This window comes from Syngnathus scovelli, chromosome 15, assembly GCF_024217435.2.
Source record: "Syngnathus scovelli strain Florida chromosome 15, RoL_Ssco_1.2, whole genome shotgun sequence".
In the NCBI taxonomy this organism is placed as follows: domain Eukaryota; kingdom Metazoa; phylum Chordata; class Actinopteri; order Syngnathiformes; family Syngnathidae; genus Syngnathus; species Syngnathus scovelli.
The window spans coordinates 12,385,730-12,411,393 of NC_090861.1; the positions used below are offsets into that span (position 1 = coordinate 12,385,730).

At 48.4% G+C, this 25,664-nt stretch overlaps 2 protein-coding genes and 2 long non-coding RNA genes across 6 annotated transcripts; all 4 read left to right on the top strand.

Annotated features, from left to right (window-relative positions):
- Window positions 1–17: 17 nt before the first annotated feature.
- LOC125982084 (uncharacterized) lies at window positions 18–842 on the top strand. The gene is made up of 3 exons (XR_007486252.2): window positions 18–220; window positions 398–568; window positions 714–842. It is a non-coding gene; the product is annotated as an uncharacterized lncRNA (long non-coding RNA).
- A 1,475-nt stretch (window positions 843–2,317) lies between these two features.
- Window positions 2,318–6,367, top strand: LOC125982080 (uncharacterized). The gene is made up of 3 exons (XR_007486248.2): window positions 2,318–2,409; window positions 5,971–6,000; window positions 6,209–6,367. It is a non-coding gene; the product is annotated as an uncharacterized lncRNA (long non-coding RNA).
- A 4,392-nt stretch (window positions 6,368–10,759) lies between these two features.
- LOC125982076 (janus kinase and microtubule-interacting protein 3-like) lies at window positions 10,760–14,483 on the top strand. Of its 3 annotated transcripts, none has more exons than XM_068653277.1 (8): window positions 10,760–10,884; window positions 11,332–11,450; window positions 12,317–12,387; window positions 12,524–12,628; window positions 12,772–12,885; window positions 13,995–14,056; window positions 14,276–14,338; window positions 14,425–14,483. In XM_068653277.1, the coding sequence occupies exons 2-6, from the start codon at window positions 11,351–11,353 to the stop codon at window positions 14,019–14,021; spliced, it is 417 nt and encodes a 138-aa protein (XP_068509378.1). In that variant the 5' UTR covers window positions 10,760–10,884; window positions 11,332–11,350; the 3' UTR covers window positions 14,022–14,056; window positions 14,276–14,338; window positions 14,425–14,483. The 3 variants fall into 3 exon arrangements, with proteins under 3 accessions (XP_068509378.1, XP_068509379.1, XP_068509380.1); XM_068653278.1 differs by having other exon boundaries at window positions 10,762–10,884; window positions 13,992–14,056; XM_068653279.1 differs by having other exon boundaries at window positions 10,762–10,884; window positions 12,775–12,885; window positions 13,992–14,056.
- On the top strand, window positions 14,481–16,472 carry LOC137840998 (janus kinase and microtubule-interacting protein 3-like). The gene is made up of 9 exons (XM_068653276.1): window positions 14,481–14,512; window positions 14,610–14,708; window positions 14,790–14,849; window positions 14,964–15,029; window positions 15,091–15,159; window positions 15,237–15,314; window positions 15,371–15,604; window positions 15,684–15,809; window positions 16,179–16,472. The coding sequence occupies exons 3-8, from the start codon at window positions 14,811–14,813 to the stop codon at window positions 15,798–15,800; spliced, it is 603 nt and encodes a 200-aa protein (XP_068509377.1). The 5' UTR covers window positions 14,481–14,512; window positions 14,610–14,708; window positions 14,790–14,810; the 3' UTR covers window positions 15,801–15,809; window positions 16,179–16,472.
- The last annotated feature ends 9,192 nt before the right edge of the window (window positions 16,473–25,664 follow it).

The window sequence follows — 25,664 nt, forward strand, 5'->3', positions numbered from 1 at the left end:
TGCATAACCGCGCCCCCTTCCCAACCAATCGGATTTGCTATACGCGAAAACGACGCCAATGGGCGGGCTCTTCCGCCAGAATTTAAATCCGTGGGCGTGGCTCGCAACAGGAAGTAGGAAAATGGCGATGTTGACAAAGACACAGCGGATGGTAACATACGACTAACGAGAGAAATATTTTTATTTTCTGCTTGCAACTGGACCGTCCAGAGCGTACACGGTAAGTACAACTCATCGTTTTTAAAAAGAAGTACTTTTGTTGCCCTGAAAAGCGAGTGAGTGTGGCGTTTGGGGGGAACGTCGAATTTCGACGATTCTTTCTGGTCAACGGTTGTAAATGATTGCGTTGATTAAAAAAGAAAACTTGATGTAACTCTACTTTTAACTGCCGTTTCAGATAAGCGGGTATTACGTCGCAGTCATGTGCCGCGGATATGACGTAATTGGCTGAACTTCCACCAAAATTCAAATCTGTTGGCGCGATGGCCGTGAGCCACTGAGCAACGACGAATATCAACAGAAATATCTTTATTTTCTGCTTGCAACTGGACCGTCTACAGCGTACACGGTAAGTAACACTCATTGTGTTTAAAGAGATTTACGTTTGTAATAGCAACGTGTAGCTGAGGCGCTAGCAGAAGTGTAGCCGCGTTGCGTTGTACGTGTGAATATTGGTCCAGGCGAAATGTTAATGTTTAATTTCATTCCTTTAGGTTCCACGGTGTTTGTTGGCTGCAAGTTTTCCACTGCAAGAAGAGGCTTGTATCATTGACCAGGAGCGAGCTACAACGGTGAGTAGCCATAACATTTATGTTAAACACTTCCTATTTCATGTCTAACAGTACTTGATTTAACAAATAACCATAAATAAATACAGTGTGGGCACTGAAGTTAACATATGTGATTATACTGCCTAATCTGTCACCGAGTATATTGTTGCAAAGTAATATAAGATCCAAAGTTGTAATTCAGAATAGTTTTCAAAAGAAGGCCATTAGAATTATATACAAGTCTGATTACCCTGAACATAACAACAAGCTATTAATTAAATCACAAATTCTTCAATTCAAAGATTTGGTAGATTATCAGAATAATAATGTCTAACAGTAATTGATTTAACACATCACGATAAGTAGATTGAGTGTGGGCACTCTCAAGTTGACATATGTGATTATACTGCCTAATCTGTTACAGAGTATGTTGTTGCCAAGTAATGTAGAATAGATCCAAAGTAGTAATCCAGAATAGTTTTGAAAAGGCCATTAGAATAATAAACAAATCTGATTACCTTGAACATAATAGTTAAGTGTTGAATATGTCCTATGAAGTCAAAATTTGGCACCATCATGTGGTGAAATTTGGAATTGCATCACATCCAATTTTGCCTGGGAACAAACAGATTAAATAAATCTTAGACTTAAATAAGCCACTCCTTCTCAAACAAGTAAACTCTGCCCATTTTGCGCAGTAGATGTTCTGTTAATATCTAGTATTTATACAAAGTCATAATTTAAATTGCTTTTAACCTTCATTCATCGCTTCAACCAACATTACTCGCTCTTATTACCAACTTGTATCGATTTAACTGAGCGTTTAATACTTCCTATCAGGTCTCAAGTCAAGATTTGGCAAAATACAATTTCAGCAAATCCAATTTTGCCAGGCAACAAAAAGAGATTAAATAAACTAAATAAGTCTTCTTCCCATTAAATAAATCAGAAAAGTCTGTCTTGCAACCAGTCCTCTTCAAACAAGTAAAGTCTGCCCGTTTTGTGCCGTAGATTTTGTGTCTATGCCTAGTATTTATACAAAATCATAATTTAAACGACTTCATTCCTTCATTCACTTTGGAAATTTGGAATTGCAGCAAATCGAATTTTGCCAGGGAACAAAAATAGATCAATTAAACTAAATAAGTCTTCTTCCCATTAAATAAATTAAAAAAGTCTGTCTTGTAACCAGTCCTTTTCAAACAAGTAAAGTCTGCCCATTTTGTGCCGTAGATTTTGTGTTTATGCCTAGTATTTATACAAAATCATAATTTAAAGGATTTCATTCCTTCATTCACTTTGGAAATTTGGAATTGCAGCACGTCAAATTTTGCCTGGGAAGAAAAGTAGATTAAATAAATTTAATAAGTCTTACTACTTCCCAATAAATAAATTAAATACGTCTTACTTGTTCCCACTCCTTTTCAAAAAAGTAGTTTAAAACGAGGGCCCTTCACTCAACCTTTAACCTCAACACCGCACGTCACATTGTGTTGTATCTGTGAATGTTGGTTGTGGCCAAATGATAGTTTTATTTCATTCGTTTAGGTTCCACGGTGTTTGTTGGCTATATGTTTTCCACTGTCAGAAGGATGAAAATACAAAGTACAACGCTTGGACGTGGGCGACGACGTCACCGGTGAGTCCTTCCTTCCTATTTATTTACCTTCTAGGTGCTAGGTGCCGCACTGAACAACATTATGCCGCACTGAACAACATTATGCCGCACTGAACAACACCATGCCGCACTGAACAACACCATGCCGCACTGAACAACATTATGCCGCACTGAACACCATGCCGCACTGAACAACACCATCCCGCACTGAACAACACCATCCCGCACTGAACAACACCATCCCGCACTGAACAACACCATCCCGCACTGAACAACACCATGCCGCACTGAACAACACCATGCCGCACTGAACAACACCATGCCGCACTGAACAACACCATGCCGCACTGAACAACACCATGCCGCACTGAACAACACCATCCCGCACTGAACAACATTATGCCGCACTGAACAACATTATGCCGCACTGAACAACATTATGCCGCACTGAACAACATTATGCCGCACTGAACAACATTATGCCGCACTGAAAAACACCATGCCGCACTGAACAACACCATGCCGCACTGAACAACACCATGCCGCACTGAACAACACCATGCCGCACTGAACAACACCATGCCGCACTGAACAACACCATGCCGCACTGAACAACACCATGCCGCACTGAACAACACCATGCCGCACTGAACAACACCATGCCGCACTGAACAACACTATGCCGCACTGAACAACACCATGCCGCACTGAACAACACCATGCCGCACTGAACAACACCATGCCGCACTGAACAACACCATCCCGCACTGAACAACACCATCCCGCACTGAACACCATCCCGCACTGAACAACACCATGCCGCACTGAACAACACCATGCCGCACTGAACAACACCATGCCGAACAACACCATGCCGCACTGAACAACACCATGCCGCACTGAACAACACCATCCCGCACTGAACAACACCATCCCGCACTGAACAACACCATCCCGCACTGAACAACACCATCCCGCACTGAACAACACCATGCCGCACTGAACAACACCATGCCGCACTGAACAACACCATGCCAAACTGAACAACACCATCCCGCACTGAACAACACCATCCCGCACTGAACAACACCATCCCGCACTGAACAACACCATCCCGCACTGAACAACACCATTCCGCACTGAACAACACCACGCCGCACTGAACTACACCATGCCGCACTGAACTACACCATGCCGCACTGAACAACATTATGCCCCACTGAACAACATTATGCCGCACTGAACAACATTATGCCGCACTGAACAACATCATGTCGCACTGAACAACACCATGCCGCACTGAACAACACCATGCCGCACTGAACAACACCATCCCGCACTGAACAACACCATGCCGCACTGAACTACACCATGCCGCACTGAACAACACCATGCCGCACTGAACTACACCATGCCGCACTGAACAACATTATGCCGCACTGAACAACATTATGCCGCACTGAACAACATTATGCCGCACTGAAAAACATTATGCCGCACTGAACAACATTATGCCGCACTGAAAAACACCATGCCGCACTGAACAACACCATGCCGCACTGAACAACACCATGCCGCACTGAACAACACCATGCCGCACTGAACAACACCATGCCGCACTGAACAACACCATGCCGCACTGAACAACACCATGCCGCACTGAACAGCACCATGCCGCACTGAACAACACCATGCCGCACTGAACAACACCATGCCGCACTGAACAACACCATGCCGCACTGAACAACACCATGCCCCACTGAACAACATTACGCCGCACTGAACAACACCATGCCGCACTTAACAACACCATGCCGCACTGAACAACACCATGCCGCACTGAACAACACCATTCCGCACTGAACAACAACATGCTGCACTGAACAACACGACGCCGCACTGAACAACACGACGCCGCACTGAACAACACCATGCCACACTGAACAACACCATGCCGCACTGAACAACACCATGCCGCACTGAACAACACCATGCCGCACTGAACAACACCATGCCGCACTGAACAACACCATGCCGCATTGAACAACACCATCCCGCACTGAACAACACCATGCCGCACTGAACAACACCATGCCGCACTGAACAACATTATGCCGCACTGAACAACATTATGCCGCACTGAACAACATCATGTCGCACTGAACAACACCATGTCGCACTGAACAACACCATGCCGCACTGAACAACACCATCCCGCACTGAACAACACCATGCCGCACTGAACTACACCATGCCGCACTGAACTACACCATGCCGCACTGAACTACACCATGCCGCACTGAACTACACCATGCCGCACTGAACAACACCATGCCGCACTGAACAACACCATGCCGCACTGAACAACACCATGCCGCACTGAACAACACCATGCCGCACTGAACAACACCATCCCGCACTGAACAACACCATGCCGCACTGAACAACATTATGCCCCACTGAACAACAATATACCGCACTGAACAACAATATACCGCACTGAACAACAATATACCGCACTGAACAACACCATGCCGCACTGAACAACACCATGCCGCACTGAACAACATTATGCCGCACTGAACAACATTATGCCGCACTGAACACCATGCCGCACTGAACAACATGCCGCACTGAACAACACCATGCCGCACTGAACAACACCATGCCGCACTGAACAACACCATGCCGCACTGAACAACACCATGCCGCACTGAACAACACCATCCCGCACTGAACAACACCATGCCGCACTGAACAACACCATGCCGCACTGAACAACACCATGCCGCACTGAACAACACCATGCCGCACTGAACAACACCATGCCGCACTGAACAACACCATGCCGCACTGAACAACACCATGCCGCACGGAACAACACCATCCCGCACTGAACAACATTATGCCGCACTGAACAACATTATGCCGCACTGAACAACATTATGCCGCACTGAACAACATTATGCCGCACTGAACAACATCATGTCGCACTGAACAACACCATGCCGCACTGAACAACACCATGCCCCACTGAACAACATTACGCCACACTGAACAATATTATGCCGCACTGAACAACACCATGCCGCACTGAACAACACCATGCCGCACTGAACAACACCATGCCGCACTGAACAACACCATCCCGCACTGAACAACACCATGCCGCACTGAACAACACCATGCCGCACTGAACAACACCATGCCGCACTGAACAACACCATGCCGCACTGAACAACACCATGCCGCACTGAACAACAACATGCCGCACTGAACAACAACATGCCGCACTGAACAACACGACGCCGCACTGAACAACACTACGCCGCACAGAACAACACGACGCCGCACAGAATAACACAATACCGCACAGAACAACACCATGCCGCACAAACAGTTTTAGATAATATTACGTCGCAGTCATGCGACGCGGACATGACGTCAATAGGCGGAACTCATGGCAAAATTATAATCCGTGGGCGTGGCTTGCAACAGGAAGTAGGAAAGCGGCAATGCTGGCAAACAAGACACAGCGTTTAGTAACACGACGACTAACAAGACAAATATTTTTGTTTTCAGCTTGCAACTTGACCGTCTAGAGCGTACAAGGTAATTACAACTCATTGTTTTGAAAAATATGTTTTTTTGTTGGCCTGAAAAGCGAGGCAGTGTGGCATTTGGGAGGAACGTCGAACTCGGCGTCTGCTTCCAGCCACAGACGCCAAATTTCGACGATTATTTCGACTGGTCAACGTTTGTAAATTATTGCGTTGATTAAAAACTTTATTTAACTCTACTCTTAACTTTGCCGTTTCAGATATGCGGGTATTACACCGCGGAAATGACGTCAATAGGCTGAACTCTGGCCAAAATTCAAATCTGTGGGCGCAATGGCCTTGAGCGAGACAACGGATACAAACACGACGATTATCAACAGAAATATCTTTATTTTCTGCTTGCAAGTGGACCGTCTAGAGCGTACACGGTAAGTACAACTCATTGTGTTTAAAAAGATTTATGTTTGTGTAGTTTGCGTTGCGTTGTATCTGTGAATGTTGGTTGAGGCTAAATGTTAATGTTTAATTTCCTTCCTTTAGGTTCCACGGTGTTTGTTGGCTGTATGTTTTCCACTGCAAGAAGAGGCTCGTATCATTGACCAGCAGGAGCTACAATGGTGAGTACCCCTTTCGTCGTCCATTTATGTTAAACACTTCCTGTTTCATGTCTAACAGTACTCGATTTAACAAATAACCATAAATAAATACAGTGTGGGCAGTCAAGTTAACATATGTGATTATCCTGCCTAATATGTTTATCACAAATATGTCACTAATATGTTTATTTGTTTATCACAACACCTTTGGACCTTCAGCAATCGATTATTTCCCTTCATCTACATAGAGACAGAACGATGGTGTCTTAAACATCTCATTCATTTCACCAAATAACTTCACGCAGGTGGATAACGGCCGTCTCGGTCACGCTATGTTGCGTGATGCAGTTTTGAAGAACCAAATGCATTTATTCAATGAATAAGTCAAGCTAGATCTATGTTTATGATGTTGTACGTTACGGTACCGATTGAAGTTGAGTCCGAAGCCAGTGGAAAACAGCGCTGCGTTTGTGCTCTCCAGGTACAAATGTTGTGATCTCTGACTGACGACCGGGCGAGACTCGAGTAAGAGATGTCCAAACGAGCTCCGGCAGGGCGGGTCAAGGCGGAGCGAACGGACGCCTTTCAGGCCGCCAATGACGAGCTGAGAGCCAAACTGATGGACGTCCAGTTAGAACTTCAGCAGGAGAAGAACAAGGTGAAAACCTCAACAGACAGACACTGCCTTCCTCCCTGCCTGCTTCCCTGCCTGCCTCCCTGCCTGCCTCCCTGCCTGCCTGCCTCCCTGCTTGCCTCCCTCCCGCCCTCCCTCCCTCCCTCCCTCCCTCCCTCCCAGTTTCCCCGATGTAGATTTGACATGCGTGTGCCATGACTGTGTCAGCCTACGTCAACAAATGCACCGAGGACGTCAGCACCACTAAGAATATCATCACCCGGGGCAACCAACGACCCTGGATGACTGAGGAGGTACGTCAAACGCTACGAGCGCGGAACTCTGCCTTCAAGTCTGGCGACAAGGAGACACTGAGGACAGCGAGAGCCAACTTGAACCGTGCCATCAGGGTAGCGAAGCGAGACCACAGTCGAAAAATTCAGGATCGTTTCCACGACGCCAACAACACCAGGAGTATGTGGCAAGGCATACGGGCGATTACAGACTACAACTCACCCTCCCCCCCCCGGTGGGTGAAGTTGATTCTGACTTTCTAAATGGTCTAAATAACTTCTTTGGGAGGTTCGAGGCACTAAACAGCACTCCAGCAGTTAAAACTGTCCCCCATCAGGAAGAGGAGGTACTCTGCCTTGACTCCGCCGATGTGTTGAAGACCCTGAGGAGAGTCAACCCCCGTAAGGCCCCTGGCCCCGACAACATTCCTGGGCGTGTGTTCAGGGAATGTGCAAGTCAGCTGGCTGGGGTCATCACAGACATTTTTAACACCTCGCTGGGCCAAGCCACAGTGCCAGCGTGCTTTAAGACTGCCTCCATCATTCCGGTGCCGAAGAAACCTCAAATCACCTCATTTAATGATTACCGGCCTGTTGCACTGACTCCGGTCATGATGAAGTGCTTCGAAAGGCTGCTTAAAGATCACATCGTTTCCAGACTCCCCCCATTATTTGACCCGTTCCAGTTTGCCGACCGGCAAAACCGCTCCACTCAGGACGCCATCTCCTCCGTTCTTCACCTGAGCCTGGCTCACCTGGAGGAGAAGAACACCCATGTTCGGATGCTGTTCCTGGACTTCAGCTCAGCGTTTAACACCATCATCCCACAGCATCTAGTAGGAAAATTGGAACACCTGGGCTTCAACACCCCCCTTCGCAACTGGCTGCTAGACTTCCTCACCAACAGACCTCAGTCAGTCCGGGTCGGACAGAACACCTCTGATGTCATCACCCTCAGCACAGGCTCCCCTCAGGGCTGCGTCCTGAGCCCCCTGCTGTTCACCCTGATGACACACGACTGCGTCCCCAGGTTCACCACCAATCACATCGTGAAGTTCGCAGACGACACAACGGTGGTGGGGCTCATCAGAGACAACAACGACCTGGACTACAGAGAGGAGGTGGAGCAGCTGGTGGGCTGGTGCAGAGACAACAGCCTGATCCTGAATGTGGAGAAGATGAAGGAGATCATCGTCGACTTCAGGAAAAACCAGCCTCACCACGCTCCACTGATCATCAACAGCTCAGCTGTGGAGGTGGTCAGCAGCACCAAATTCCTGGGGGTCCACATCACAGAAGACCTCACCTGGACTATGAACACTACGGCACTGATCAAGAGGGCACAGAAGCGCTTGTACTTCCTGCGGAGGATGAGGAGAGCCCACCTGCCCCCACCCATCATGAGGACGTTCTACAGGAGCACCATAGAGAGCATTCTGACAAGCTGACTCTCTGTGTGGTGTGGAGGCTGCACCGCCTCCGATTGGAAGAACGTGAGGAGAGTGGTGAGGACAGCAGAGAGGATCATAGGGGCTCCTCTTCCCTCCATTCAGGACATTTCATCTCAGCGCTGCATGTCCCGTGCCCGTAACATCATCAATGACCCATCACACCCCCACCATGGACTGTTCTCCCTGCTGCCCTCTGGGAAGAGGTTTCGCACAATCCGCTGCAGGTCCACCAGGTTCTGCAACAGCTTTTTCCCTGCTGTCATCAGACTGTTGAACATTAGAACTGTTGAGCTCTAAACTGAACTCTGCATCACACATTCACAGAACTGTACTTTATGACACTACGGACCTCTATCTTGCACTATCTCGCACTACCAACTTTACTGAACTTGTGTAAACCCTTTAAATAGAAGTTTAATACATGGTTTAGCATTCCTCTGCACACTCTTGAATACTGTTTTGCCTACTTGCACTATTGCATAATTAGCACTGCTGCACTTTATACTTATTTGTAATATATATATATATATATATACAGTATATGTATATATATATTTTCATAGGATATGTTACTTCTATTCAACTGCAATATCACTACTTTGTTGTAAGCCGTGTGCAACGAAATTTTCGTTTTGTATGCACCATGTGCAGACAAGATGACAATAAAGTTTGTCTAAGTCATGTCAGGTCAGCTGTCTGGAGAGAGAGAGAAGTCAGGACCTGCGGGCGGAGCACCACCGTGCCACCGCCGCCATGACGGAACTCAAAAGCACACTCCATGAGGAGAAGCAGAAAGAGTTAGCCGTTACCAGGGAGACATTACTGCGGCAGCATGAAATGGAGCTGATGAGAGTGATCAAAATCAAAGATGGAGAGATCCAGCGACTGAATGCCTTGGTCCTCAGCCTGAGGGACGGCTCCATGGACAAGGTGATCCGCTCAATCCGTGTCTGACTATCCGCACGCCACGTCGGGCTCCGATGCGGCCGCTACCGTATTGTGTAGCTTGTCCCCAGTAAGCGTCGCGGCGCTCCGTTGCGGTCTCAACGGCCCGATGTGGCGCAATGTCTGCTCAGGTGAGGAGCGGGGGCGCTTTGCTGGCGGAAGTGGAGGAGACGCGGCGGTGTCGGGAGACCGAGCGGTGTCGCCTCCACCAGGAGCGCGGAAGAAGCCCTGGCAGCGGCCCAGCAGGCCTGGCAGTCCCGAGCGGCCGAGCTCCGATCGGCTCATCACCAGCATCGGGAGGAGCTGAGCCGAACTAAGAGAGACTGCGAGAGGGAGATCCGCCGACTGGTAGGACTGATCAGATGCGCGGTGCGTGGCTATGTTCCCAATTTCGTTGTATACCTGCAGTGCAATGACACCTAAGGCATTCTATTCTATTCTATTTCACAAGAAGAAAACGTCCGGTTGCTCGCTTCGCTTTTGTCACAGCAATGGTGTTCTAGTCGATTCAAGATAAAAATTGGCCGGTTGCTCTCTTTGTTTTTGTCACAATTCTGGCAAATGAGTTTGCCCGCCTGCCTGAGCGCTCCCCGTTTGTACATCCAGATGGATGAAATCAAGCTGAAAGACAGAGCGGTTAGTGTTTTGGATAAATCCCTGGGGCCGGCCACGTCCACCGCCTTCAGCTGCAGACTCAGGCTGCCGAGCAGCAGATCGCTGCCCTGAGGGATTCCCAAAGGGCGGGCCTAAACTACCCTGGAAGTGGGGTCAACGGCGCTACTAGCAATCCTCTTCATAGCGTAAGCCACCTCATCACACACTTGCAGTACGCATGACTTAGTTCGTTGCTGGAGGAAGGTAGCACAAAAACAGTTTTGAACTTTGAACGAGTGGTTGTGTGTGTGTGTTGCGGGGCGTTTTCAGTCTCAGGAGGATCGGGACACGCGAAGGTTTCATCTGAAAATCGCTGAGCTCAGCGCAGTCATCAGGAAACTGGAGGATCGAAACGCCCTGCTTTCTGAAGAGCGCAATGAACTGGTAATTTATTGACGGCACGCTTGAAGGTTTGCGCTACGTTTGATGCGCGCCATCCAGCGAGGCACCCATTGCGCTTGCTTATTAGTTGAGCGGCGCGGCGAGTCGGTTGCCTGGTAGATGTCTTTTATTGGGAGCCAAAGCCACGATTCCGTTCAAACCGATGCAAAAGGAATGGATACGTTCTGGCCCGCGTGTTGTGCGTCTTTCGCATCCCGCACTTCATGCTTGCAGCTTAAGCGACTGAGAGAAACAGAAAGCCAGTTTCTGCCACTCCTGTACAAAAACAAACGCCTGAGCAGGAAGAATGAAGAACTCTCACTGGTGCTGTGTCGCCTTGAAAACAAAGTGCGCTTTGTCACCCAGGAGAACGAGGAGATGGCAAGCTTGGTAAGTCGACGCGGACAACGGCGGCGTGCCAACAGAGTCCACTGCATTTGTGTTCCACAGAGAAGGCCTAGTTCGCTCAATGACCTGGAGCGCGGTTGCGGCCAGCAGGACGGTGAAATGGAGTTCCTTCAAGTTGTGGAGCAGCGGCACATCATCGACGACTTGTCCAAGGTCTTCAGGCAGGTGACTCGGTGCACGTACGGCAGCGCCGCGCTCGCTCGCTGTCGCCAGGAAACCTTTTCCGTCCAAAGCTTGGCTGGCGGCCGCCATCCAAAAGATTGGCCCCTTAAATTCCGACCTTTCAAGCAGGAGCATTGTGCGCACGCGTTTGAACACGCTTTAGACTTGTTTTGCCGTTTTCAGCAGCTCAAAGCTCCCGTTTTGTCAGCGCCTTTGCCACTCGCTGTGCGCTGAAAACGACGGACTCGCCCGGCTGCTCAGCCCGTCAACCATGAGCCGCGAGCGCGACGTCATTGTCCGTAGGCAGCTAGTGGCAAAATGCACCCTGTTAGAGTTGCGCTCGCTCCAACTTATTTTGCAAGAACCACACGGGAGACAAGTAAGTTCTTTTGGACACCTGCAGGTGGAGAGTCCATCCGTTGTACGAATGAAGTCTGACTCTCGGCTCCTGCACGAGCATTTTTATTAAGAGAAACAGGGTGGGTGTAAGAGTGGATTGAATAGAGAAAGCCCTTGACCTCTAGTCAAAACATAGCAAGGGATGTTTTACGACTTTGTGTAGGAAGGGATAAGCGATAGGGATAAATAAGGGATAAATAATATTATTTATTACAGGTTGCAGTCAAAGTCAAAGCAACATAATCATACGATAAAGATAATCTGGAAAACCCTGACACACCCTGTAGTTGTCACTTTTGGAAAAGACGAGCGTCCCTCCAATCATCGCCGGTGACGGGTTTTTCAGGCTCTGGAGACAGGAGCTCATGTCAGAAATGTCATCGTGAGTCGCGTTTGTTTCTGCGCCGGAGCCGTTCGTTCCCTTTGCATCCAAAGAATCTCAAAGGCAGATTATTTGTGTCGACAGGAGAGAGATTTGCTGCTACGATACCGACGTCGAGAATCTCTGAGGAGGAACAAAGCGTGAGGTCCTGCAAGGTGAGTCTGTTTGTTTGCGGCTGCTTGGTGTTGCGCAAGATGAAATGGCCTTTTTATCGCTATCGTTCCTCTCGTCGATTCATCGTGAGGTGTCGCTTCAGTTTGTTCAGAGAGATGTTTGCTTCCGCGCCCGCAGGTCATCGAAACATTTTACGGCTACGACGAAGACGTGTTGGTGGACTCGGACGGATCGTCCTTGTCTTTTCACACCGACAGAACCCCCGACACGGAACCCGAAGAGGTAGCCCGCCATTTCTGCCAGCGTATTGGCGCCAAACATTCCTCTTCACCCTGGAATCGGACTCGTCTTTGCGTCGCGGGTGCTTTGTCGCCGGTCTGACTGATTCTGGTACTAGTGCTGTGTTGCATTGGTGTGTGCATGAGGAGGCGGAGCTTCGCTACCGCCAGCTGACGCAAGAATATCAAGCGCTGCAACGAGCCTACGCTCTGCTAGCCCAGACCAGCGGAGGGGACTACGACGCCGAGAAGGAGATCAAGGTGGCGCCCCTTCCCGCAACCCCCGGCCGGGTCGCAGCCTCCCCGTTCTCACCCAGCCTCGGGTGTTCTCTGGTCTGAAAGGAGGAGGAGGAGCCTCCCTCCTCCTCCTTTCAGACCAGAGAAAAGCTGATGGTAGTGTCAAACGCACCTCTTTCAATAATCACTCTTCCCTTAAATATCTACGAAAGTTATTTAATTCTCTAACATGTTCGGAGTTACTTTTTACGCGGCCCGTCAAAAGGGGAAACAGGCCCGTTGCGCCCTTCAAATAATTAAATTACTTTCAGTTCTACACCAAACCGATAATCCGATTCAAACACTTCCGTTAATTTATTCAGACGAAGCAAACTTTCAAACGGATTGAAATTCACTCGTGTCTCAAATAACTACGAAAGTTATTCAATTCTCTAAAATTGTCTGATGTTACTTTTATTTATTACGGTCCTATGTTATACCATAATAACCCCCCGCACATTAATCAAATTGTCAAATCAACCCCGAACCATCGATTGTACATTCAGTACAAATCAGCGCACAACAAAGTAGATGAATATACACAACACATTTATTGAAGAAACATGAAATAGAATTACAAATCTTAATCACTCCAGAAACCGAACAATTTCACCCACTGACACCCGTGTTAATAAAATCATTCAATCCCAGAACAATTCGATTGCAAAACACAGTTCATGAAAGAGGGAATCAATTTTTAGCCAAGCAAAGAAATCAAGAAGTAAAAATCACATTTGTGCTTCTCCAAACAATTTATGTCACGCCACTATTCTCATAGTGACGGGTCCCTTGATCGAATTGACTAACAATATTGCTTTAAGCTGTTACAGAATACATTTTTAGCCAAGCAAAGAAATCAAAAAGTAAAAATCACATTTGTGCGTCCATGCGTGACTCACAATCCGACACCGTGTTCCTGTTTTATTTCTATTTTAACTTGCTTAGCTTATTTTGGCCCCTTTTTTGGTCTCATGTTTTGGTCTGGCGCCATCTTTTGGACAAATTTTGAATTTCAGCTCTGCCAATTTATTCCTGTGAACAATCCATATTTTACCATTTGCACCATCTCTTCCCCCCATGTTACATGACAGTAGAAATGGGTCACTATCAAAGCAGAGTAGCAGATCTGGAGTCAGCGCTGAAGCAACAAGGACAGGTAAGCTTATCAATGAGCACACCTTTTTCTCAGACAAAATAGCTACATTCTTCAGTCACTCATTCGTCTGGCATTACTGGACCAACCCCCCCCCCCCCCCCCCTGAACGTGGCTGGGAAAATGCGGAGAAAAGCAAATGTCATTTTCCAGTCAACCAAAGAATTTGTGGATGAAAATGACACAACATTTCAAAGCTGTCCACGCGTTTGTCTCTTCTAGAATGTCAAGTGGGTGGAGGAGAAGCAGCTGCTGCGTCAGAGCAATCAGCAGTTGGCCGAAAAGGTGACGGAAAGAAAGGCGCTGGGCGGAGTCGCTTGGCGTCACACCCGTCCGGAAGCCCCGCAGATGAGGTCTGACTGTCTTTTCAGGTCAGGCGGATGGAGGCGGAAGAAGCGCGTCTGAAAGAGCACATCCAGGATATCCGAACTGCTTGAGTTCCGCATCCTGGAGCTGGAGGTGAGAAGACTCGCACAAGCGTGTTGAGGCCAGAGATGTGACGGACGGACGGACGGACGGACGGACGGACGGATGGATGCATGCCTCTGCCTTTCAGGAGAGGGAGTGGCGCTCCCCCGTCTTGAAGTTTCTGCAAGTCCGTTTCCCAGACGGCCTCAGCCCTTTGCAGATCTACTGCGAGGCCGACGGCGTGAGCGTACGTAAGGCGTCCCTCGCAACCCTAACCTTAACCTGAGGTCCCAGAACACCTTACATTGCTCCTTGCGCCTTTCCCCAGGACATCGTCATCAGTGATCTGATGAAGAAGCTGGACATCCTGGGCGATAACGCCGTAAGTGTATGTCGAACTCCTTATGTTCGCACTCCACGAGACTCGGCGGCTCAAATGTGACTTTTGGAAGGCTTTGCGCTGAAAGAACCTTGTTGACGCTGTGCCTTTGGGCTCTTGCAGAATCTCACCAACGAGGAGCAGGTGGTCGTGATTCACGCCAGGACCCTTCCCACCCTAGCCGAGAAGGTAACGCGCACGTCCACGCACGCTCTCGCATTCTGCTTATGTGACAGCAGCCTTTCCTCAGTGGTTAGAATACATCAAAGTGACCAAGTCAGCACTTCAACAGAAGATGTTGGACATTGAAAGTGAGAAGGTAGACAGACACGCGACATCAGCCAAGGGGAACTCGGGGCAATGTGCCCCAACAATTCTGACCTTGAGCTGTGCTAGGATATGTTCTGCAACCAGAAGGGCTACCTGGATGAAGAGTTGGACTTCAGGAAGCGTTCCATGGACCAGGCTCATAAGGTAAGCCGCCCTCAAATCTCCCGCCGGACCACTGATGGACGAGGATTGCGGCCCAGAGGATCATGGAGCTGGAGGCCATGTTGTACGAGGCGCTACCGCAGCGGGACTGCCCCGCCACGGACGGCGAAAAAGCCAGCCACGCTGGCGTGAATGACGTGCTGACGGCGGATCAGAGACAAGAGCTTAGGAGCGCCGTGGACCAATGGAAGCGAGCCCTGATGTGGGAGTTGAGGGAGCGCGACGCTTGCATCCTCCAAGAGAGAATGGATCTGCTGCACAGCGCGCAACAGGTAAGGGCCCAAAGCCAGCCCGGCACTTACTTGCACGCTTACTGGCTTTTGAAGGCTACTTTCCATTTGTCCGTCCTAGAGGAACAAAGAGCTGAAAGAATTCATCGAAGCTCAGAAGAGACAAATCAAACAATTGGAGGAGAAGTTTCTGTTTCTCTTTCTAGTCTTCTCCTTGGCCTTCATTCTGTGGCCCTAACACCAGCTGGTGAGTGAGCTCCAGCGGCACCGCACTCGACACCTCCGATACACTGCCAGCCGGTCTCAGACGTTGGCAGACGCTCCGATGCCGACGTATACCCCCCGCCACGGTGACAGAGGCACCGCGTCACACCGGCGCTCATCCAATCAGAAGGCAGGAAAGGCAAATTCACATGCAGGGCACTCTTGAACCAGAAGAGAGCGCCACAAAAAACGGTTGTTGCCCCAAACGCGCACTAAAAAGGGTCAGAATAACAAGAGTCCCACCGGCCAGCCGGGGCCACCCGTCCATCCATTTCTTCAGGGGGGGAAAAAATTGGAGTCACCGGTGAGTACATTTTGCATTTAGCTCTGCTTTTCTGCTTCTGTCTTCAAGTGTGTGGCATCCTGCGACCAAAGATTCAGCCAACCCCAAAGCGGTTGACCTCAACGTCCCACCACCATTCCTACCAGAGCAGGTGACGTGATGCTTTGGACATCCTTCCGTCTCAGATGCCCAAAAGTACTCTTTGCCACATCTGCGGCAATACGGTGTCTTTTCAAAGGTGCAAATAAATCCAGCGTGGGCGGAACACGCACGTCTTCGGTTTTTCCCGCTTTGTTTGTGTGACAGCTGTTGTGAAAATTTTACACAAATAAAGTTGTATAGTACAGGTTTGGCCAAGCCGCAACTCCCGAACCGCATGCGGCTCTTTTATGTTCATATCAACATTTGTGTGTGTGTGTGTAGGTGTGTGTGTGTGTGTGTGGGGGGGGGGGGTTGTGCGTGTTGGCTTCACTTGAGTTCAATTTAGTATTTTCGTCAAAAGCGCATGTGGTGAAATTCCACAAAGTAGGATGGGCAAACACATTCCAGTAAACTATTAGTGTCAATTGGGCTCTCGAAATGGCAGGGAAAAGATGCACAGCAAAACGAAAATATGTAGATGAACACAGGACGTTTTTATCAGAGTGGGAAAGTTTATATTTTTTGTTGAACGTGATGGCAAACCATTCTGCCTGATACGTCAGACCTCAGCGCATTTCAAAGATTCAAATCTTCAGCGCCATGCACTTCAGCTCACTCCATGCTAACATTGATCAGGCGTCGAACCCGCAACATCATGCTTAAGAGGTGGACATGCTAACCAGTGCGCCATTATGTCAACGCATAACAACTGTAAATCTACTAAACAAAACAGCGGTTGCTATATGACATCTGCCGCGTGTGGTCACGTGACAGACGTCACGTGATGGGCAGAACTTCCGCCGGAATTCAAATCCGCGGGGAGAGTTAACTTGTTTAAAAGGGAGTGGGCAGAAGAATTATTTAATTTATTTAAATCTATTTGGAGTGTGCGCCATTATGTCAATGCATAACAACTGTAAGTCTACTAAACAAAACAGCGGTTGCTATATGACGTCTGCCACGTCGTGGTCACGTGACGCGGACGTGACGTCGACGCCTACTTTACATCCCACCGATCACAGGACCCCTCGGCTGCATAACCGCGCCCCCTTCCCAACCAATCGGATTTGCTATACGCGAAAACTACGCCAATGGGCGGAACTTCCGCCAAAATTTAAATCCGTGGGCGTGTCTCGCAACAGGAAGTAGGAAAATGGCGATGTTGACAAAGACACAGCGGATGGTAACATACGACTAACAAGAGAAATATTTTTATTTTCTGCTTGCAACTGGACCGTCCAGAGCGTACACGGTAAGTACAACTAATCGTTTTTAAAAAGAAGTACTTTTGTTGCCCTGAAAAGCGAGTGAGTGTGGCGTTTGGGGGGAACGTCGAATTTCGACGATTCTTTCTGGTCAACGGTTGTAAATGATTGCGTTGATTAAAAAAGAAAACTTGATGTAACTCTACTTTTAACTGCCGTTTCAGATAAGCGGGTATTACGTCGCAGTCATGTGCCGCGGATATGACGTAATTGGCTGAACTTCCACCAAAATTCAAATCTGTTGGCGCGATGGCCGTGAGCCACTGAGCAACGACGAATATCAACAGAAATATCTTTATTTTCTGCTTGCAACTGGACCGTCTACAGCGCACACGGTAAGTAACACTCATTGTGTTTAAAGAGATTTACGTTTGTAATAGCAACGTGTAGCTGAGGCGCTAGCAGAAGTGTAGCCGCGTTGCGTTGTACGTGTGAATATTGGTCCAGGCGAAATGTTAATGTTTAATTTCATTCCTTTAAGTTCCACGGTGTTTGTTGGCTGCAAGTTTTCCACTGCAAGAAGAGGCTCGTATCATTGACCAGGAGCGAGCTACAATGGTGAGTAGCCATAACATTTATGTTAAACACTTCCTATTTCATGTCTAACAGTACTTGATTTAACAAATAACCATAAATAAATACAGTGTGGGCACTGAAGTTAACATATGTGATTATACTGCCTAATCTGTCACCGAGTATATTGTTGCAAAGTAATATAAGATCCAAAGTTGTAATTCAGAATAGTTTTCAAAAGAAGGCCATTAGAATTATATACAAGTCTGATTACCCTGAACATAACAACAAGCTATTAATTAAATCACAAATTCTTCTATTCAAAGATTTGGTAGATTATCAGACAAATAATGTCTAACGGTAATTGATTTAACACATCACGATAAGTAGATTGAGTGTGGGCACTCTCAAGTTAACATATGTGATTATACTGCCTAATCTGTTAGAGTAATGTACAAGTAATGTAGAATAGATCCAAAGTAGTAATCCAGAATAGTTTTGAAAAGGCCATTAGAATTATAAACAAATCTGATTACCTTGAACTAAGTGTTGAATATGTCCTATGAAGTCAAAATTTGGCACCATCATGTGGTGAAATTTGGAATTGCATCACATCCAATTTTGCCAGGGAACAAACAGATTAAATAAATCTTAGTCTTAAATAAGCCACTCCTTCTCAAACAAGTAAACTCTGCCCATTTTGCGCAGTAGATGTTCTGTTAATATCTAGTATTTATACAAAGTCATAATTTAAATTGCTTTTAACCTTCATTCGTCGCTTCAACCAACATTACTCGCTCTTATTACCAACTTGTATCGATTTAACTGAGCGTTTAATACTTCCTATCAGGTCTCAAGTCAAGATTTGGCAAAATACAATTTCAGCAAATCCAATTTTGCCAGGCAACAAAAAGAGATTAAATAAACTAAATAAGTCTTCTTCCCATTAAATAAATCAGAAAAGTCTGTCTTGTAACCAGTCCTCTTCAAACAAGTAAAGTCTGCCCGTTTTGTGCCGTAGATTTTGTGTCTATGCCTAGTATTTATACAAAATCATAATTTAAACGACTTTGTTCCTTCATTCACTTTGGAAATTTGGAATTGCAGCAAATCGAATTTTGCCAGGGAACAAAAATAGATCAATTAAACTAAATAAGTCTTCTTCCCATTAAATAAATTAAAAAAGTCTGTCTTGTAACCAGTCCTTTTCAAACAAGTAAAGTCTGCCCATTTTGTGCCGTAGATTTTGTGTTTATGCCTAGTATTTATACAAAATCATAATTTAAAGGATTTCATTCCTTCATTCACTTTGGAAATTTGGAATTGCGGCACATCAAATTTTGCCTGGGAAGAAAAGTAGATTAAATAAATTTAATAAGTCTTACTACTTCCCAATAAATAAATTAAATACGTTTTGTTCCCACTCCTTTTCAAAAAAGTAGTTTAAAACGAGGGCCCTTCACTCAACCTTTAACCTCAACCCCGCACGTCACATTGTGTTGTATCTGTGAATGTTGGTTGTGGCCAAATGATAGTTTTCTTTCATTCGTTTAGGTTCCACGGTGTTTGTTGGCTATATGTTTTCCACTGTCAGAAGGATGAAAATACAAAGTACAACGCTTGGACGTGGGCGACGACATCACCGGTGAGTCCTTCCTTCCTATTTATTTACCTTCTAGGTGCTAGAGGCTAAGTGTTAGAAGCTAAGTGTTAGAGGCAACACAATACGAACAACACAACACAATATGAACGACTCAACACAATATGAACAACTCAACACAATATGAACAACACAACGAAATACGAACAACACAACACAATACCAACAACACAATACGAACAACACAACACAATACGAACAACACAACACATTACGAACAACACAACACAATACGAACAACACAACGATACCGCACTGAACAACACGATACCGCACTGAACAACACGATACCGCACTGAACAACACGATACCGCACTGAACAACACGATACCACACTGAACAACACCATGCCGCACTGAACAACACCATGCCGCACCGAACAACACCATGCCGCACCGAACAACACCATGCCGCACTGAACAACACCATGCCGCACTGAACAACACCATGCCGCACTGAACAACACCATGCCGCACTGAACAACACCATGACGCACTGAACAACACCATGCCGCACTGAACAACACCATGCCGCACTGAACAACACCATGCCGCACTGAACAACACCATGCCGCACTGAACACCATCCCGCACCGAACAACACCATCCCGCACCGAACAACATCATGCCGCACCGAACAACACCATGCCGCACTGAACAACACCATGCCGCACTGAACAACACCATGCCGAACTGAACAACACCATGCCGCACTGAACAACACCATGCCGCACTGAACAACACCATGCCGCACTGAACAACACCATGCCGCACTGAACAACACCATGCCGCACTGAACAACACCATCCCGCACTGAACAACACCATCCCGCACTGAACAACACCATGCCGCACTGAACTACACCATGCCGCACTGAACTACACCATGCCGCACTGAACAACACCATGCCGCACTGAACAACACCATGCCGCACTGAACAACACCATGCCGCACTGAACAACACCATGCCGCACTGAACAACACCATGCCGCACTGAACAACACAATGCCGCACTGAACAACACCATGCCGCACTGAACAACACCATGCCGCACTGAACAACACCATGCCGCACTGAACAACACCATGCCGCACTGAACAACACCATCCCGCACTGAACAACACCATGCAGCACTGAACAACATTATGCCGCACTGAACAACATTATACCGCACTGAACAACATTATGCCGCACTGAACAACATTATGCCGCACTGAACAACACCATGCCGCACTGAACAACATTATGCCGCACTGAACAACACCATGCCGTACTGAACAACACCATGCCGCACTGAACAACACCATGCCGCACTGAACAACACCATCCCGCACTGAACAACACCATCCCGCACTGAACAACACCTTCCCGCACTGAACAACACCATGCCGCACTGAACAACACCATGCCGCACTGAACAACACCATGCCGCACTGAACAACACCATGCCGCACTGAACAACACCATGCCGCACTGAACAACACCACGCCGCACTGAACAACACCATGCCGCACTGAACAACATTATGCCGCACTGAACAACATTATGCCGCACTGAACAACACCATGCCGCACTGAACAACACCATGCCGCACTGAACAACACCATGCCGCACTGAACAACACCATGCCGCACTGAACAACACCATGCCGCACTGAACAACACCATGCCGCAATGAACAACACCATGCCGCACTGAACAACACTATGCCGCACTGAACAACATTATGCCGCACTGAACAACACCATGCCGCACCGAACAACACAATGCCGCACTGAACAACATTATGCCGCACTGAACAACACCATCCTGCACTGAACAACACCATCCCGCACTGAACAACACCATGCCGCACTGAACAACACCATGCCGCACTGAACAACACCATGCCGCACTGAACAACACCATGCCGCACTGAACAACACCATGCCGCACTGAACAACACCATGCCGCACTGAACAACACCATGCCGCACTGAACAACACTATGCCGCACTGAACAACACCATGCCGCACTGAACAACACCATCCCGCAATGAACGACACCATCCCGCAATGAACGACACCATGCCGCACTGAACGACACCATGCCGCACTGAACGACACCATGCCGCACTGAACAACACCATGCCGCAGTGAACGACACCATGCCGCACTGAAAGACACCATCCCGCACTGAACAACACCATGCCGCACTGAACAACACCATGCCGCACTGAACAACACCATGCCGCACTGAACAACACCATGCCGCACTGAACAACATTATGCCGCACTGAAAAACACCATGCCGCACTAAACGACACCATCCCGCACTGAACAACACCATGCCGCATTGAACAACACCATGACGCACTGAACAACACCATCCTGCACTGAACAAAACCATCCCGCACTGAACAACACCATGCCGCACTGAACAACATTATGCCGCACTGAACAACATTATGCCGCACTGAACAACACCATCCCGCACTGAACAACACCATGCCGCACTGAACAACACGATCCCGCACTAAACAACACCATCCCGCACTGAACAACACCATGCCGCACTAAACAACACCATGCCGCACTGAACAACACCATGCCGCACTGAACAACACCATCCCGCACTGAACAACACCATGCCGCACTGAACAACACCATTCCGCACTGTACAACACCATGCCGCACTGAAAAACACCATGCCGCACTGAACAACACCATCCCGCACTAAACAACACTATGACGCACTGAACAACACCATGCCCCACTGAACAACACCATGCCGCACTGAACAACACCATGCCGCACTGAACAACACCATGCCGCACTGAACAACACCATGCCGCACTGAACAACACCATGCCGCACTGAACAACACCATGCCGCAATGAACAACACCATGCCGCACTGAACAACATTATGCCGCACTGAACAACATTATGCCGCACTGAACAACACCATGCCGCACCGAACAACACAATGCCGCACTGAACAACATTATGCTGCACTGAACAACACCATCCTGCACTGAACAACACCATCCCGCACTGAACAACACCATCCCGCACTGAACAACACCATGCCGCACTGAACAACATTATGCCACACTGAACAACACCATGCCGCACTGAACAAAACCATGCCGCACTGAACAACACCATGCCGCACTGAACAACACCATGCCGCACTGAACTACAACATGCCGTACTGAACAACATGACGCCGCACTGAACAACACCATGCCGCACTGAACAACACCATCCCGCACTGCACAACACCATCCCACACTGAACAACACCATGCCGCACTGAACAACACCATGCCGCACTGAACAACATTATGCCGCACTGAACAACATTATGCCGCACTGAACATTATTATGCCGCACTGAACAACACCATGCCGCACTGAACAACACCATGCCGCACTGAACAACATTATGCCGCACTGAGCAACATTATGCCGCACTGAACAACACCATCCCGCACTGAACAACACCATGCCGCTTTGAACAACACCATGCCGCACTGAACAACACCATCCTGCACTGAACAACACCATCCCGCACTGAACAACACCATCCTGCACTGAACAACACCATGCCGCACTGAACAACATTATGCCACACTGAACAACACCATGCCGCACTGAACAACACCATGCCGCACTGAACAACACCATGTCGCACTGAACAACACCATGCTGCACTGAACAACACCATGCCACACTGAACAACACCATCCCGCACTGAACAACACCATGCCGCACTGAAAAACACCATGCCGCACTGAACAACACCATGCCGCACTGAACAACACCATGCCGCACTGAACAACACCATGCCGCACTGAACAACACCATGTCGCACTGAACAACACCATGTCGCACTGAACAACACCATCCCGCACTGAACGACACCATGCCGCACTGAACGACACCATGCCGCACTGAACAACACCATGCCGCACTGAACAACACCATGCCGCACTGAACACCACCATGCCGCACTGAACAACACCATGCTGCACTGAACAACACCATGCCGCACTGAACAACACCATGCCGCACTGAACAACACCATCCAGCACTGAACAACACCATGCCGCACTGAACAACACCATGCCGCACTGAACAACACCATGCCGCACTGAACTACACCATGCCGCACTTAACAACACCATGCCGCACTGAACAACACCATGCCGCACTGAACAGCACCATGCCGCACTGAACGACACCATGCCGCACTGAACGACACCATGCCGCACTGAACATTATTATGCCGCACTGAACAACACCATGCCGCACTGAACAACACCATGCCGCACTGAACAACATTATGCCGCACTGAGCAACATTATGCCGCACTGAACAACACCATCCCGCACTGAACAACACCATCCCGCACTGAACAACACCACGCCGCTTTGAACAACACCATGCCGCACTGAACAACACCATCCTGCACTGAACAACACTATCCCGCACTGAACAACACCATCCTGCACTGAACAACACCATGCCGCACTGAACAACACCATCCCGCACTGAACAACACCATGCCGCACTGAACAACACCATGCCGCACTGAACAACACCATGCCGCACTGAACAACACCATGCCGCACTGAACACCACCATGCCGCACTAAACAACACCATGCCGCACTGAACAACACCATGCCGCACTGAACAACACCATGCCGCACTGAACAACACCATCCAGCACTGAACAACACCATGCCGCACTGAACAACACCATGCCGCACTGAACAACACCATGCCGCACTGAACTACACCATGCCGCACTTAACAACACCATGCCGCACTGAACAACACCATGCCGCACTGAACAGCACCATGCCGCACTGAACGACACCATGCCGCACTGAACGACACCATGCCGCACTGAACATTATTATGCCGCACTGAACAACACCATGCCGCACTGAACAACACCATGCCGCACTGAACAACATTATGCCGCACTGAGCAACATTATGCCGCACTGAACAACACCATCCCGCACTGAACAACACCATCCCGCACTGAACAACACCACGCCGCTTTGAACAACACCATGCCGCACTGAACAACACCATCCTGCACTGAACAACACTATCCCGCACTGAACAACACCATCCTGCACTGAACAACACCATGCCGCACTGAACAACACCATCCCGCACTGAACAACACCATGCCGCACTGAACAACACCATGCCGCACTGAACAACACCATGCCGCACTGAACAACACCATGCCGCACTGAACACCACCATGCCGCACTAAACAACACCATGCCGCACTGAACAACACCATGCCGCACTGAACAACACCATGCCGCACTGAACAACACCATCCCGCACTGAACAACACCATGCCACACTGAACAACACCATGCCGCACTGAACAACACCATGCCGCACTGAACTACACCATGCCGCACTTAACAACACCATGCCACACTGAACAACACCATGCCGCACTGAAGAGCACCATGCCGCACTGAACAACACCATGCCGCACTGAACTACACCATGCCGCACTGAACAACACCATGCCGCACTTAACAACACCATGCCGCACTGAACAACACCATGCCGCACTGAACAACACCATGCCGCACTGAACTACACCATGCCATACTGAACAACATGACGCCGCACTGAACAACACGACGCCGCACAGAACAACACGACGCCACACAGAATAACACAATACCGCACAAAACAACACAATACCGCACAAACAGTTTTAGATAATATTATGTCGCAGTCATGTGACGCGGACATGATGTCAATAGGCGGAACTCACGGCAAAATTATAATCCGTGGGCGTGACTTGCAACAGGAAGTAGGAAAGCGGCAATGCTTGCAAACAAGACACAGCGGTTAGTAACACGACAACTAACAAGACAAATATTTTTGTTTTCAGCTTGCAACTTGACCGTCTAGAGCGTACAAGGTAATTACAACTCGTTGTTTTGAAA